Here is a 15,720-nt window from a genome sequence, read left to right on the forward strand (position 1 = left end):
AGTACTGGAGTGATGGGGGTAAATGTCAGCCTGTGTGTCCAGGAAAGCAGAAGGGGCCGAAAGGGACTGAAGTGGTTGGACTCATTAAATTAAATACAGCCTTCTCTATTTCATTTTGGCTGCTATCATGGGAAATCTAAGTTTGTGAAGAAAACGGGTTTGTAGCTGGTGAATGTTTGGGATCTCTTAGCTGAGAAGGGCCGAGGTCAACAGGAAGCAGAGGACAACTAGAAGTGAAAGGGCACTGATTAGCAAGGGTGAGACTAACGTCAAAAGCGTACAGGCCACTGATTATCCTCCGGCTAGGTGTTTGTCTAAAGCTGTTTGTACGGCTGAAGCAGCAGACAACTAATCTGTCATTAAAAAAAAATATTTCAGGGCTGAGGGTGGGGTGGCTTATGCCTGTAATCCCAGCACTCTGGGAGGACACAGAGGGTGGATTGCCTGAGCTCACAAGTTCAAGACCAGCCTGAGCAAGAGTGAGACCCCATCTCTAGAAATAGCCGGGCGTTGTGGTGGGCACCTGCAGTCCCAGCTACTCAGGAGGCTGAGGCAAGAGAATTGCTTAAGCCCAACAGTTAGAGGTTGTTGTGAGCTGTGATGCCATGGCATTCTACTGAGGGCAACAAAGTGAAACTCTATCTCAAAAAAAAAAAAAAAAAAAAAAGTCATGACTGCCAGCATCTCACATTGACACTAGAATTGATCTTCTTGTTCCTGGTATCTCCATCCACTCCTACTGGCTGGGGACAGGCCCAGGAGCCTCAGTGGCCCTCTGGGTCCCTGAGCAGCGTGGCAGCATCTAACGCACTTGTCAGGGTGGGGGTGTCTGGAGTCTCATTGCCCTAAGAACAGCAGGGGTTTCCTGGCCTTGCACCCTGAACACCTCTCACCCCAGAGTTCTCATGCAGGTGACACAGCACTCTGCCCTGCACTGTGGTCAGCGAGCACAAATCCTTTGTGTGAGGAACACAAAACAGGGTCGCAGACAAAGGTCACTTTTCTGCAGAAAGGTTTAGAAACAGAGGGAGAGCGGCAGTGTTCAGGTGTGATAGTCTCACTGTTCTGAGTCAGAAGCGGGCTTTACATTTTACATTTTGAGCAGTCTGGGTCTCAGGAGTTGGCTTCCAAAATGGAGCATCTGTGAGATTAGGGGTTGTGAGCAAGACCCGTGCCGCCACACAGGCATGAACCCTGGTACTGCCGTTTGCCATTGTGTAATATCAGGGCAACGATTTAATCTGTCTGAGCCTCCGTTTCCCCCTCTATAAAACAGGGGTAAGGACAATATTGACCTTCCCTCTGTCCAAAGCATATGTCAGGGGGAATCCACTTAATACATCTATGAAAACTGCTTAAAACAAGTGCCTGATACACTGTGAGACGGTATTTATTAATTTTTTATTTTAGTTGGGGGTTTGTCACTCAGAATACATCTCACAACCTTCTAAGAATTACATTCTCAAGTCACCTATAAAAGACCACGTGCCCCATATCATAATTAAAACAATTAGGCTAGCTCCTAGATTATTATTTACGTATTTATTTTGAGACAGGGTTTTGCTCTATCACCCCAGCTAGAGTGCAGTGCCATCATCATAGCTAACAGCCACCTCCCACTCCTGGGCTTAATTGGTCCTCCTGCCTCAGTCTCCTGAGTAGCTGGAACCACAGACAAGTGCCACCACACCTGGCTAAAGGCTCCTAGATTATTTCAATGGGATCCAATGCTTCCTCCCCACTTGGGGACTAGGGACACATCTCCTGCAGTGGGTGAAGGCCTGGGAGAAAGGGTCTGTAACATTTTCAGCATCTTCAGGAGAGCCAGGATGGGAAGTGGCCCCCACCCACCCACCACGGCAGAGAGTGCTGGGGTGCCGGGAGGCATTCTTCCTCCTTCAAGAGCTCAAAGGTCAGCAATGTATGCTGGCACTGTCTTGCAAGTGGAAGAGAAGAGCCGCTGCTCAGGGCAGTGACCAGGCAGGGAGTGTGGAAGGAAAGTGGCCCCTGGCTGGCTAGCAGGAGCGGGAGCAGACAAGAAGGGGCAGAGCTGGGAGCAGGCCTGGCGCATCAGGTGGGTGACAGGAGCTGGCTGCCTGGCAGCTGGCTGTTTCCTCCTCCTCTTATTCTCCACCCACACCAAATATTCTGTACTGTGTCAGCATCGGGCCTGACCTTTGAGCTCTTAAAGGAGGAAGAATGCCTCCAGGCACCCCAGCACTCTCTGCCGTGGTGGGTGGGGGGCACCTCCCATCCAGGTCTCCTGTTTGCCCTGGCCCAACCTCCATTTTGGATTGGGAACAAAGAATATACCTGAATTTAGGGCTTGAATTTGACACTGAAATGTACGTTTTGCTAAGCAATGGCAAGAAATAAAAAAATCAAAAAGGGGTCCCTGTCATCTATCAAAATAATGAATAGTAGGAATGTGTAAATTCACATTTTGGGGAAAGTCTGATCCCTGGGATCCCTGAACGTGCTACGTAGAGGCCACCACACCAGCATCCTCCTTTCCACCCCAGTGAGTCCACAGAGCAGGTTCCCCCTGGCCTGGGGCTGTGGGACAGAAGGATGCTCGTTGGTTTGCTCCCTTATTGAGAAAAAGCCCATCTTCTCTGAGATTTATAATCTTGACACTGACCTGACATAAGGTTTTGCTTTCCTCTCCATAAACCTAATATAGGCGTGACCCCCCCCTCCAGCAAGCTCATTGTTGGAGCCAGCGTGGAGACCACCAATCAGGTTCCTGCTTCAGAAGAATGGAAGGGGGTGGGAGGGCTGTGGGGAACTGCGTCTGTTTCCCCACAGCTTTGCTTCTGAGAGGTCTAGAACGGTGCTGTTAATAATAGGGCTGTTTAAATTTACTTACATTAGATGACATTAAACCTTCAGTTTTTCAGCCACGCTAGCTACATCTCAGGTGATCAGGTAGCTGCGTGTAACTAGAAGCCACTGTATGGGACATAAGGTATAGACTAGTGTCTTTCAACCTTTTTTATTTCAGGGCACACTTGAACCTACAGTTGAACTTCTGCACCACACTTAAATTATATTTATCTAAAAAAGAGCAAAAAGAGAATATTCTTACTGTGCTTTGAACTTCCTTTGAAAATAATTTAATTAATGATCTTTAAAAATGTTCACAGCACAGCTAAGATCCTCTCACAGCACAGCAGTATGCCATGGCACACTGGCTGAAAATCACTCGGGTGGACCGTTTCCACCTCCACAGAAGGTTTGACAGGGCAGTGCCTGCTGAGCCCCTCTGAGACTTACCTGGCTCACTGGTTCTATGAGGGCAACAGCATTTTACCTGCCTGAAGGTCTGGGTTTGACCAGATGCCACCTTCACAACACCACCTCTAATCAGGGCAGCCGTCTGCAAGTGTTTGGAGGATGCATCTATCACGGCCACTCTCTTTGCCACATGTGATCCTCACAAAAGCTAGAAGGAAAAAGTGGCATTTTCTCCCCACTTCCAGGTAAAGACATGGAGGCCTAAGGAGCTAAACAGCTTGCTCAGACACACAGCCAACAATGCCACAGCAGGGCCTCAGTACAGACCACCCTCAATCTGCAGCCCACGGCATTTCCACCTGGATTCTGAAGTTCACGTGACTTCTGACACCTTTCCTACACAGACAGCCTGGGTCTGAGTTCAGCTTCTGCCGAGATTCTTGGAGATACGAAGACTCAGCTGCCATGAGTCACTACGCAGAAGCATTGCAATACTGCAAATTCCCATTGTAGGCCTTAGACTATACTTATTTGCTAATTGTCTTCAGAAAATGTTAGGGAATATATATTTTAACAAAAGACTCACGAGGCTGTATTTTCTGTTTGTATGTTCACAGGACAAAGCATACATAAAACCATCTTATAATAGGAAAAGGATGTATATATGTAAAAAAAAGCAGCATAAGCAATGCTAAAAGTAAAAAAAAACTGAGGAAATGAATTATTTGGAAGATAACGAATTTTATTCTGAATACATAAAAAGAGCATAATGTCAATAAGAGCAGTATGAAAAGTAATAGAAAACTGAGCAATGCTCAGGGGACCTCTCGGGTGCTAGAAACGTTCAGATCTTGATCTGGACGGTAGTTTACATATGAGCGTGTAGACAAGTAGAAAGTCACTGAGCTATACACTTAAGTGAGTGCCCATGGTATGAAATACGTAATACCTCAATAAAATCCACAAATGCATGTAAACTGAAGTATAAACTGAAGAGCTCTTCACCATCAGTGAACTACATACCTTTTTGTTCATAAAATGAATGTAAGAGGATCTAAGTGAATTAAAAATATAATCTCTGAGCTATTTTGACAGATTCAGTGAAATTGCTCTCCCATGGGACCCCACACTTCCTGCATTGGGACAGGATGAAATCAGAAAACAGCCTTGCTGCTTCTTGCCAGCCTCACACTCTGCTCTGCAGGCCATCCTTCCCCATCCCACACATGGTTCCAGCAGCAACCAAGTCTTCTAGGACCTTTTACTTATAAGAATGATCTCATTTTAATAATCAGAATGTCCAGTCCGGTATATTAATCAAAACTCCAGCTCAGTCTTCCTTCTGCTGGGGTCTGGCCTGCACAAGGCCCTTCTGCCCTCTCCACCACCTTCCCCACTTGCTTGAGGTCCTGCAGCTCAGGTCCAGGGGAAAGGACTAATGCTGCAGGGGAAGGCTAGCCTTGGGACTCTCTGGACATAGCAAGTGAAAGTGTCTAGAGCTTTTCCTCTCGCGGGTACCTTGCTGGAGCTATGGAGACCTCTGTACTGGAGACCTTAGGCCAGCTCCCCCGGCCTAGACAACATTTGTCCTCCTAAGAGTCACTTTCAACTCCCCAAGGCCCAGCCTGCCGGTTTTCCATCTCACCCAAGTGTGAGGGGACTGTATAAGCCCTCCAGCAATCTTCCTGGGCAGGCTGAAGGTCACCCAGATGGGACCCCGTGGGTCCCCCTGGTTCCCAAGAGCACCCACGGAAGCGGCTCACTTCCAGTGCATCCACGGCTTTTTGCTTTGCCCGGGAAGCATCTCTCACCTTCACACAGGAGCGATTAGCTGGGCGGTTTCCTGGAAGCGTCTTTCGTGTGGCTTGATGTGAAAAGGGCCATGTCCTCCCCTGCTCCATGGGGGCAGTGAATGTACAGGGATAACTCTGTCTAGAAACCTCCTCCGCCTGCCTTAACTTCCTACCGGTGGGTGGCCACAGGTGCTAACAGGATTGGCTTCATGCTCTGAGCCTGTCTTGCTTAGGTGGCCCAGTGAAGAAAATCAGGGTTTTTGCTGCCTGCTATGTCTCCTCCTGTGCCACTGGTCTTTTGCCTGGGAGTCTGAGATGACCAGAAAAACCAGATTTGACAGCCCGACACACACACAATTGCATCAAGTATGTGGCTTGTAGTAGAGACCTGTGCCCTGTGACTGGCACCTCCTTGAGGTTGAGACCTCATGGACCCTGCCCACACCCCAGCGTGCGGCACACTCTGGTACTCGGGTCTCATAGGGAATGACTCAAGGAGGTGAGGAAACACACAAGGTAACAGCAATGATCTCTCTACAGACCTCTTTGGGAAGGAGAGTATTACATAAGGAGGTCATTTGTGTCTCATCTTATGTTTTTTAAAACATTCCCCTAAGCCTACAATTAGAAAACGTGTGATTGTTCTATCCTTGGCCACTTGTCATTCAGACTGTACCCAGGGTCTGTCTGATGATGCCAGCTGTGTAACCTGTGGGCACAGCCGCAGGCTCCTCCATCCGTGCCAGCCCATGTCTGTGAAATTCCTCAACTAAATGCATGGGGTATCTCTTCAGAATCAGCTGGTCAATAAGACAATTCAGGAAAACTGACATTGCTACAGATTATACATACAAGGCCTTTGACAGAGACTCAAGCATGAGCCTGTGCTGTCCACAGCCGGCCTCCAAGTCTCACCCCTCTGTCTGTGCACAGAAGACAAAAGCAATCACACAGAAGCAGCTGCTTAAACACTCTGCGGCTCCAGCGCCTGCAGAGACCTGGGATCGTGTAAACGGTACATCAGGCGTCCCAGCAGGAGCTGCTCGAGCGTATGGGCACCGAATGACGACACCTTGCTTTATTTAGCTTGTCTACACACACAGCCCCGATTTCTGGTCCATTAGTGGTTACAATCTCTGTCTTGGCTGACTGTGGAAACTTTAAAGGCTGCAAAATGGCCTCCAAGAGAGAAGGAACAAAGGCGACATTAAAATGTAAACTCAACTTGACAACTATTCACTGGGCCTCTGCCGTGTGTCTGGTGTCACAGAATTACGGGGAAGGAGAGACAGAGATGAATGAGATGAGCCTTCTCCCGGGACCTGCAGGCGAGTTGTGCTTCTCTCCTGTCCTCAGATGTCAAAGATTTCGTCACGCGCATCGATATTGTAAGTCCTGTTTACTTCAACATGACCTTTAATTTTTATCACATCCTTGGGAGAAACAGAGCAGGGATTGCTTTCCTCATTTTCAGAAAAGGAAACAAAAATCCAAAAAGGCTGAGAGACCAACTCAGGGCCCCAAAGACGCTCTGGTGGCAAGGCTGAAGCAAGAACACCCCGTGCCTGTAAGCCCAGCACTTTGGGAGGCTGAGGCGGGGCTACCACTGTAAGTTTGAGCCCAGCCTAGTCTTCCACATAGTGAGACCCTGTCTCTAACACAAACTTACTGACAAAACCCCAGACAGGTCCTCCTGATCCTGGGCTGCCACAGCTTCTGCTGATCATAGACAAGGCACGTGGGAGAAACCCAGCTTGGTCTGCGGCTTCACTTTCAACTTCAAAAACAACAAAGAGCGAGGAGATACAAGATGAAGAATGACTAGGCCAGATTGTGTTAAGAAATGAAGATCTTTATGGCTCAGTGCTCATAGCTCAGTGGTTAGGGCGCCGGCCACATACACTGGGGCTGGCGGGTTTGAACCCAGCTGGGCCTGCTAAAACAACAATGACAACTGCAACAAAAAATAGCCGGGCATTGTGGCAGATGCCTGTGTCCCATTTACTTGGGAGACTGAAGCATAAAAATTGCTTAAGCCCAAGAGTTTGAGGTTGCTGTGAGCTGTGATGCCACTGCACTCTACCCAGTGCGACATAGTAAGGCTCTGCATCAAAAAAAAAAAGAAATGAAGATTTTTAGAACCCCCCATCCCCCACCAAATGGAACATTCTAACCTCGCCAAATATTAACTAAAGAAAAGGCAAGAAGGGTCCAGGGGAAGAAATGCTCTTCTAGCACCACATGGCGGTAGAGAGGTGGAGGTGATATCCTAGGGAGCTCTTATTTTTCCGGAGAACCAACCCCCAGTGCCCAACACTTCTGCAACTTTGTGTTTCTCCTGAATAAGCTCAGGGAGTATCTGCCAGTATTAGTTACCTTTGATGGGGAATGAGAGGTAAATACATGATGTCTATGTCTCGGTTGTCTAGATGATACGGGGACAAACCTACATCCTGGTCCTTCCCTGTAGCTTTCTTGTTTCTAAAAATTGAAGTGGCATCCTTGGGTAGTGTGACATGTGAGAAAAAAACGCAACTGTCACCGTGCTTGGCTATATTTTTGAAATGACTACAACTGCCTACTCATTTTTTAAAAGCGACTGATTCAAACTAATCAGGTTGTCACACTAATGCCACATTCTTCCTTAAGTGGGCTCAACTGGTACAGACTCAATCAGAGGACTAGAAATCATCTTCTTCAAGCTCTTCATTTTATGATGCAAAAACCAAAGATAGTAAAGGAAAGGGTTAGTTGGGAGAGTCAGATTACAGTGTAAGATTTGAGAGTGGCGGTCCCATCCTATAGCCAAATGTTGCCTTAGGAGAGTAAAGCCCTTTAGATAAACTTGGAGAAAAGTACCAAGATGGGTTTTTATTCTTTAAGCAGCATAATGGTTTGCTTTCTTGGGTCCAGGAGGTCAAGGGCCACATTCACACCTCCCCCAAACTGAAACGGCTCAGACTACCCCCATGGTGGGTGAGAGGAGATGGGGGGCACACAGCATGGTGCCCAGCACCATGCGCAGAGACCAGCTCCATCTACTCCAGCTGTTCACCAACTTATTCCCAAAAGCTTGCCTGGGCTTCCTAAAACTGCCCACTGTGGAGGCTGCATGACCACCAGGCAGCCAGAAGCCAATCAGTCAGGGCAAGGAAGGAGACTTGGACGCTCACTCACACCCCCCAAAAAATGCCAATAGAGGAAATGTAACAAAAATGTCCTGCATAATGTCATACACAGGAGAACTTCCCTAGTTGACCACCACCCTACACTGACCAGCTCCTTACACTGACCTAACTGTCGTAGACCGGACATGCACCTCATGTAGGCATCAGTACAGCAGGCCTAGTTCCTTAGGTTGACCACCTCTATGTGTTGACCAGTTTGTTACAGTCCCTTGGTTGGTTACCTTACAGAGGTTCTACTGTGCTTGTATAGAGAGGATGATTGAGAACTTGTGGGGATGAGGAAGGTGACGGGATGTGTACACGATGAGGTTACACCAGGACATCTGACACCAACCACAGACCCCTAAAGCCACTCACACATGCAGAGAAAGTAAGAAAAGACAACAGAGTTTGCAGTGAGAGCTTCCTTGGGGGCCTCAGGAAGGGGCCTTCCCTTTCTCTCCTACTCAGCCGGGGTCCGTACTATATACAACAGTCATGTCAGAAGAAAAGATGGAACACCTGGGTAATTTCTACCATTGCCATAGGCTCCCGTTAGACAGAGTGTGAGGGGCTGGGATCCCTTCTCAGAACTGGAGACAGAAGGGCTTGCTCATGTGTGAGCACAGCTGAAGTCACTTAGGTTGCAATACATCTGAACTGTCTGAACAATTCAGGTGTCAAGCAATTCAGATGACAAAACCTAACTGGAAAACTCTTTATCGTAAGTGAGGGGCTCAGCACCTCAATCTCTCCCCATCTATAAATTCTCCTTAGCAAAAATAAAAGAATCCTAGCATACTGTCCTTGATTCTGTGGTACTTCTCTTTTTTCAATCAATAGATATTATTCGAACACCTACTATGTGCCAAGATTGCTCTAGGCACTAGGAAGAGAGAAATAAATAAAAAAGTCAAAAAACCAAAAGCTTGCCCTCAGGAGCTTACATTCTAGCAAAGGCTATCAAAAACAACTACTATAAGAGTTATACATGAATTGTGAGGGATTCTTGTTTGAGATAATTAGAGAAAGAGGACACTGGGGACTAAGAAAAAGTAAGTAGGTCTGATAGCGAAGCCAGCAGAGGGTTCTCCAGAGAAAATCTGGAAGAACGGAGGGAAGCTGAGACACCACACCCCAGCCTTGGCACACTGGTGAGTCTTGGCATAAACTTGCCAGGCCAACTGAGGTCAGGGAAGAGAATCTTCTCAGCCTTGTCTATAAAAGCGACTGTGCTTGTCAGAAGCCACTGTGGGCCCAAGAATTAGATGTCAACATGCTGAGTAAAAAACAAAACAAAACCAAAAAACCAGAGGAATGGGATGTGAGATGGATAATCAGCCTGGGGGAGAAACCCTATTATTATGTTTTATCTGTAATGAGGCAAAATGGATTTACCAGCAGCCCACTGAGATGATAGAGAAGAGGGACTAAACATTTCTACTGAGCAAAGGATGAGTGTTGGAAGTTGAGTCCCACAATACCCATTTTTATTTATTTGAGATGTGTAACATGGAATTTTCGCATCTTTTATTTAGTGTGCTATCTTTATTACTTTTATTTTAGTGACTATTCATGAAGTTTTAAGGGCTTACTGGTGCTGAGGCCCCAATCCTACTTTTCCTAATTAGTAAATTCTCTGACCACTGGGATCTCAGGAGGGTGAACCTTGCAGTGACCCTATCAAATAGACTGTCATTTTTAAGGACCCTGCAACAGACCCGTGACGGCTCTGAGAATAATAAGCACCCAGGAGCACCTTCCCTTTCTCTCCTATAATGTGCAGTACTCATTAGCTAGCCAACAATGTTACAAGTTTCACATGCTCTGATCTGAGGTGTGCAGGGCTCCATTCTCTCTCCAAAAGTCTCCTTGCTGAGTACTAGGCAGCCATGGCCCACGGGGGCCTGCCCATCCTACACAGTGGGTAAGAAAACCTCTGTGTACACAGCAAACCAGTGAGGCAAAGAGGGGCCCCACTTTATTTGTGAAAGGAACATAAATTCCATAAACTTGAATGAAAACACACACAGAGATAACACGTGGGTGTGCTGGCATTGCCACGCAGTTTAAAAACAGTACTTGGAACCAAAACATCAAAGGGCATGAGGCAAAATATCTCTCAAATCAGGCTGAGAAAACACTCCCTAACCAGATGCCCGAGGGCTCTTGCTCCAGAGTGTTGCTTACCTCCAGGGCGCACCTGCTGTTTACCTCCAGTGGGCATCGTGAGGCTTGCCTCTGAGGGTGGTGGGGGCACTGCAGCTGGTGACCTCTTACACCCAACTCCACTTGCAGGGAGGACCATGCACATGGTGCCCACAGGGTGGTGCCCTATATCACCCCTACCAGGGCTCTAGAACTCACAGATGGTGATGCTGCCCGGGAAGATGAGGGGAAAAGGAGCCCTGTTTCACCATGCCATTTGTAGATCTGAAAAAGCGGATGTTGGCAAGACACATGTGTGTGTCTGCATGTCTATCTTTTTTCTTCCTTTCCTAAGTTCCAGCGTCGAGGTTTCAAATTTTTAACTCCAAAGCAGGAGGCACTGTGCATGTGTAGTGACTTAAAATGTTGATTTAAAAAAAATCCTTGGAAGTAATTATCGCGCCCACTGCATTACCTGTGCGTGCTTTGAGACCCAGTGACGGAGGACGTTCAGTACTCGGTTGGTGGCTGTTCTCCGAATGATAAACTCTTTGTCACATGTCCGCTCAGAGTTGTTAAATCCTTAGGAAGAAAAGAAACACACACAGCTTGTAGTTAAAGCCAATCCCCAGGGGACCTGGGAAAGGTCACTTATTTTTGGATATCGGTTAATGAAATTCACAGATGACCCATCTTGGCAGAGAGGTGCAAGTGGTGTCAGACTGTTGTGAATTCTGCTTACCTGTTTTACTCTCCGTGGCAAAGCCACCAAGTAGTTACAGGTGCGATTAAATGAATAATGTGCACACATTTATTAAAGACATTGATTAAAGCTAAAGCTATCCTAATGACACTTCCATTATTACAAAGCCAAGAAGGAATTTTAACAGCGCACTTGAGTCACCATTAATTTATACTTTTTCCCCAAAGGGATAACATAAGCAATAACATTTTCAATATATGTGTCAATGGACAACCTTATATTCTCGTTCATGGATGATACAAATTCCTCACCTCTTATTGAGAAGCACGGCGGAGTGGTTAAGAACGTTGCATTTCAAAAAGACTGCAAGAGTAGATTTTTACATCTTTTAAATATTTTCACCACACAAAAATAAGCGTGAGGCAATAGATTTGTTCAATCAAGACATATGGCAAACATATATCGAAGCATCACCTTTTATCCCTTAAATATACAATGATTATTTGTTGATCAAAGATAAAATAAAAGGATTTAAATAAAAAACATGCATTCTACAAGCTGCCTGCCTGGGTTCAAATCACTGGCAGTTTAGGCCATCTCTCCAGTGACCTAACCAGAGACCATGAACATGTCTGGAGATCATGGACATACCCACCTCACAGAGCTGCTGCGGGGTTAAGTTTCTCACTGCACGTTAAGCGTTTAGAATGGTACCTGGCGCAGCAGGAAGAGTGCAATAAATGTCAGCTATGATTATAATTCAATATCGGCTCAGTGCCTTGAGTCCTCTCTGTACCAGCTATGTCTCTGTCTTGGCCACCTTCTTTTTTTCATTATCAAGAAACCATTTAAACGTTTTTGTACCGACTCCCTGTTTTAACAGATTCTGCCTTGCAATCATAATTAAGTGATACATTTCCTTTCATTAAGGCCTTATATAACTTGACTGGCAAAGTTCTTGAAAGATTCACTGATTTCATCTCCTCAGCTCTCGCTCTCTGTATGGCGTACTCCAAGCTCCTCATCCTGGCTCACCCTCAAAGCAGCCCCCATGATGGTCATAATAACCTCCACATCCTAAGGGAATAGAGCCAAGGGATTATCTATCACGTCTCCCTAGGAAGTCTCATCTAGGCCACCACTTAAGGGATTCCTATAAGCAAATTACTTGCATGTTTATATCCCCAGATCTCTTCTCTGACTTCCAGACCCAAATATTCAATTGCCTGTTGATATTTTTCTCTTTCATGTTTGAAACAAAACTCAGACTCGGTATGTCCAAAAGAAAATCCCATGGCATTTCCACCAACCTTTGCCTCATTCTAGTATCCCCTTAGTAAAGAAATACCACAATCCAGCATGCTCCCTGGATGAAGGGCTCAACTACATCTTGAACTTGACCTTAGAGATGAAAAATACCTAATCTAAACATTTGTACCCTTACATTAACTGGAAATTTAAAAAAAAAAGAAATACTGCCATCCATCCAGCTACATAAGCCTGAACCTTTGGAATTACTGCAGTCCCATCTCTGTCCTGCTTCCTAATACTACATAATTTTACCTGCTAAATGAATCTCTAATCCGTCCATGTCTTCCTATCTACAAAGCCAAAACTGGATGGAGCTACCAGCAACTCTCCTCTGGTCTACTGCAGTAGCATCCAACCCAGCTCCACTCTCATTCTTGCCTCCTTAAATCTGTTTTCCCCACTGAAATAAAAAAGATCTTTTAGTATCTCAGAAAGAAAATTAGGACGTGTCATTCTAGTGTTTAAAGCCCTTCACTAGGCCAGGCACAGTGGCTCACTCCTATAATTCCGGAACTTTGGGAGGCTGTGGTGAGAGCATCACTCGATGCCAGGAGTTCAAGACCAGCCTGGCCAATATAGTGAGACCCCAGCTCATAAAAAAAAAAAAAAACAAAAACAAAAACTCAAGATTAGCTGTATGTGGCACATGTCTGTAAGTCTTAAGCTACTGCACTCTAGCCTGGGTGACAGAGTGATACCCTGAAGAAAAGAAAGAGAAAGAAAGGAAAGGAGGGAGAGAAAATAAAGAAAAGGAAAAGAAGGAAAGACAAGAAAGAAGGAAAGAGAGAGAGAGAGAAAGCCCTCTGATGGTTCTTATGAGAATTACAGAACTCCTTAATATAGACTGCAGTTTTGGCCCTAGCTCCTATCAGCCTTTCCTGAAACTATATTTTTTCTATTTCCTGTTTCATCTTACCACCCTTCTTTTAGTCCTTCATCCCCACCCCAGGGCCTTTGCACATAACTGCTCCATATCTGGAACTATTACCACTCCCCTTTCATTTAGTGCTTCTTGTTTCACTTCCCCCAAATAAGCCTGTCCTAGCTTGAACTGGAAAAATCTCCCATTATATATCTCACAGTTTTATACTTTATGGATAATCGGATCAATTTTTGTGTCCTCCATTAAGATAGGAGCTGGTGTGTGTTTTGCTGAGCACAGGCACCTGCCTGGCATGGAGCAGATGCTGTACACAACATGCATATGCTGAAGAAATGAATGAAAGCCTGGTAGGAGGAACATAGAAAGCACTTAATGAATGAGATATGAATAGGAGGAAACTGAGTGAATTGACTGGGTCTTGCAGCTGAGTGAGCCAGAGATAAAATAATAATCTGTAAGTTTTTAAAGGGCAGAGGCCTCTTTTCCTCACTCCTCTTTGAATGTAGACAGGCCTCTTCCACCCATTCAAATTCTCTCAGATGATGGTAATGATATGCTCTCGGCAGACAAACTATCTTGAAAAAACGTTTATTATTAAAAACTTAGAAATTCTGAGAAAAACACAATAAATACAGGTGTGTTTCTAAATGCATACCCGAGTTCTCGAGAATGTAAGGAATTATAGAGGGTAAACACACAGAAGGATCTGAAACCCAGAACCAAGTTCCGAACTGATGCTGGCTGCCCTGAGGGGAGCAGAGGTTACCCCCGGCATAGTGTGTGCATTCAGGAGAAAAAGCCCCAGGGCTTCACTAGTAGGGACATGAGAACTGAGACTCTCACATAAAGCTGGAATTCTCAATGGACCACCCCTCAGGAAAAGAGTATACTGGGAAAAATATTTCCCTACCTACAAGCAGAGACAACAAAGATGAGTATCTGCCTCTGCCTGGATCTCAGTGGGGCAAGGGGCAAAAACAGCTTCCCGGGGCACAGGGAGGTCCGATGCTGAGACTGAGCCACTATTCTGGGGTCTGCCCTCCAGATCAGAAGTCAAAATAAAATGTGGCCCAGGCCAGTGATAACCCTGGGGACCCCAACAGAAGCACACAGAACCTCTCCAGTTGAACCTCAGCTCCTGCTGGGTTACCACTGAGGCGTACCATTGATGGTTACCTCGCCATCCAAAATTATAAGACACACACCCCAGCCACGGGAGCAAGAACCAGTAGACATAGGGCCCAGGAATCTGGCGCCCCCCACCACGCCACCCTCGGCCCCTACTGAGAATTTCCGACAGGAGGACTATTAAATGGTCTACTCTCGACCTCCAATGTTGAGACACACATTAAGTATTCCAGATGTGTGATGTTAGCAAAGTAGATTCTCCTAGTACGTAGTGTTTGGTTGTGCGGTAACATTTGACGAGTGAAAAATAGTTAAAAGCCCCATAAATATTTGCTATTTGTGTCTCAAAAAAAAATGGTACAAGAACTCCTTGGGTGTGGAGCTATGATTTGAAGGCAGCATGGCTTTTGTGCCCTTATTGCCACCAATTAGCTGGGCAGTTTATATTTAAACTCAGAAATTTAAATTCATATTTAAATTCGGAAATAAATATTACACAAGCAGCTCTCAATATAGATGGTGGCTTGTAAGGGGGAAATCTGGCAAGTTGTAGAAAACAGTTGTTCTGATCACACAGCTTAATGGACAGTGAAAAATGGGGAGACAGGCATGTTGGAGTGGAAGCGTGTTGGCATGGACCCGGAGGTCTGTATTACAGCAAGAACGCATGATTGTCACCCGTGAGAACACAGCTACGACAAGCACAGTGGAAGAGGATACAGCAGCCCCCTTGACAAAACTTAATCTATCCGAGTCTATTACAAGTAGGTAGATGATTTGAGTATCTGGTTTACAGTATTTCTAAATCGTCAGTGGTTTGTATAGAGAGAGCATTATTTATCTCTAACACTAAAGCCCAGCATGCATTAATCAAGCATTGAAAAAGGTCCTTTAAGGAGGAAATGCAGCATTCTGGGAGGCTGAGGTGGGTGGAGTGCTCGACCCCAGGAGTTTGAGACCAGCCTGAGCCCAAGTGAGGCCCCGTCTCTAAAAATAGCCGGGTGTTGTGGCAGGCGCCTGTAATCCCAGCGACTCAGGAGGCAAGAGGATCGCTTGAGTCCAGGAGATGGAGGTTGCTATGAGCCAAGTCACGACACTCTACCCAAGGTGACAAAGTGAGACTCTGTCTCAAAAAAAAAAGAAAAAAAAAGAGTAGAAGGAAATGAAGAGTGTGACGTCTGTCTGACATGTACTGTTTTCAGGAACTATGCTCTCTCCTGGGAAGTCTGTTTCCCAGTGATTCCTGACTTTCCAAATTATGCATGTTCTTTTGAATTTTAGGCACCGGTCACACTAGCTAATTTGGGCAAATGAAGTCATCTGAAAAATGACAAGAACTGGATCACCAGA

At 45.9% G+C, this 15,720-nt stretch overlaps 2 protein-coding genes across 4 annotated transcripts in view; both read right to left on the reverse strand.

The window, feature by feature from the left end:
- Positions 1 to 15,720, reverse strand: part of CKMT2 (creatine kinase, mitochondrial 2) — a 118,000-nt gene that overhangs the window by 98,556 nt on the left and 3,724 nt on the right. The window lies entirely within an intron of this gene.
- The window catches only part of RASGRF2 (Ras protein specific guanine nucleotide releasing factor 2), a 274,601-nt gene that overhangs the window by 46,749 nt on the left and 212,132 nt on the right, over positions 1 to 15,720 (reverse strand). For both annotated transcript variants that reach the window (XM_053587375.1, XM_053587384.1), the window contains exon 18: positions 10,821 to 10,927. In XM_053587375.1, coding sequence (XP_053443350.1) covers positions 10,821 to 10,927 — 107 coding nt within the window. The remainder of the gene's footprint in view (positions 1 to 10,820; positions 10,928 to 15,720) is intronic.

Source organism: Nycticebus coucang, chromosome 1, assembly GCF_027406575.1.
Source record: "Nycticebus coucang isolate mNycCou1 chromosome 1, mNycCou1.pri, whole genome shotgun sequence".
NCBI classification, from domain to species: Eukaryota; Metazoa; Chordata; class Mammalia; order Primates; family Lorisidae; genus Nycticebus; species Nycticebus coucang.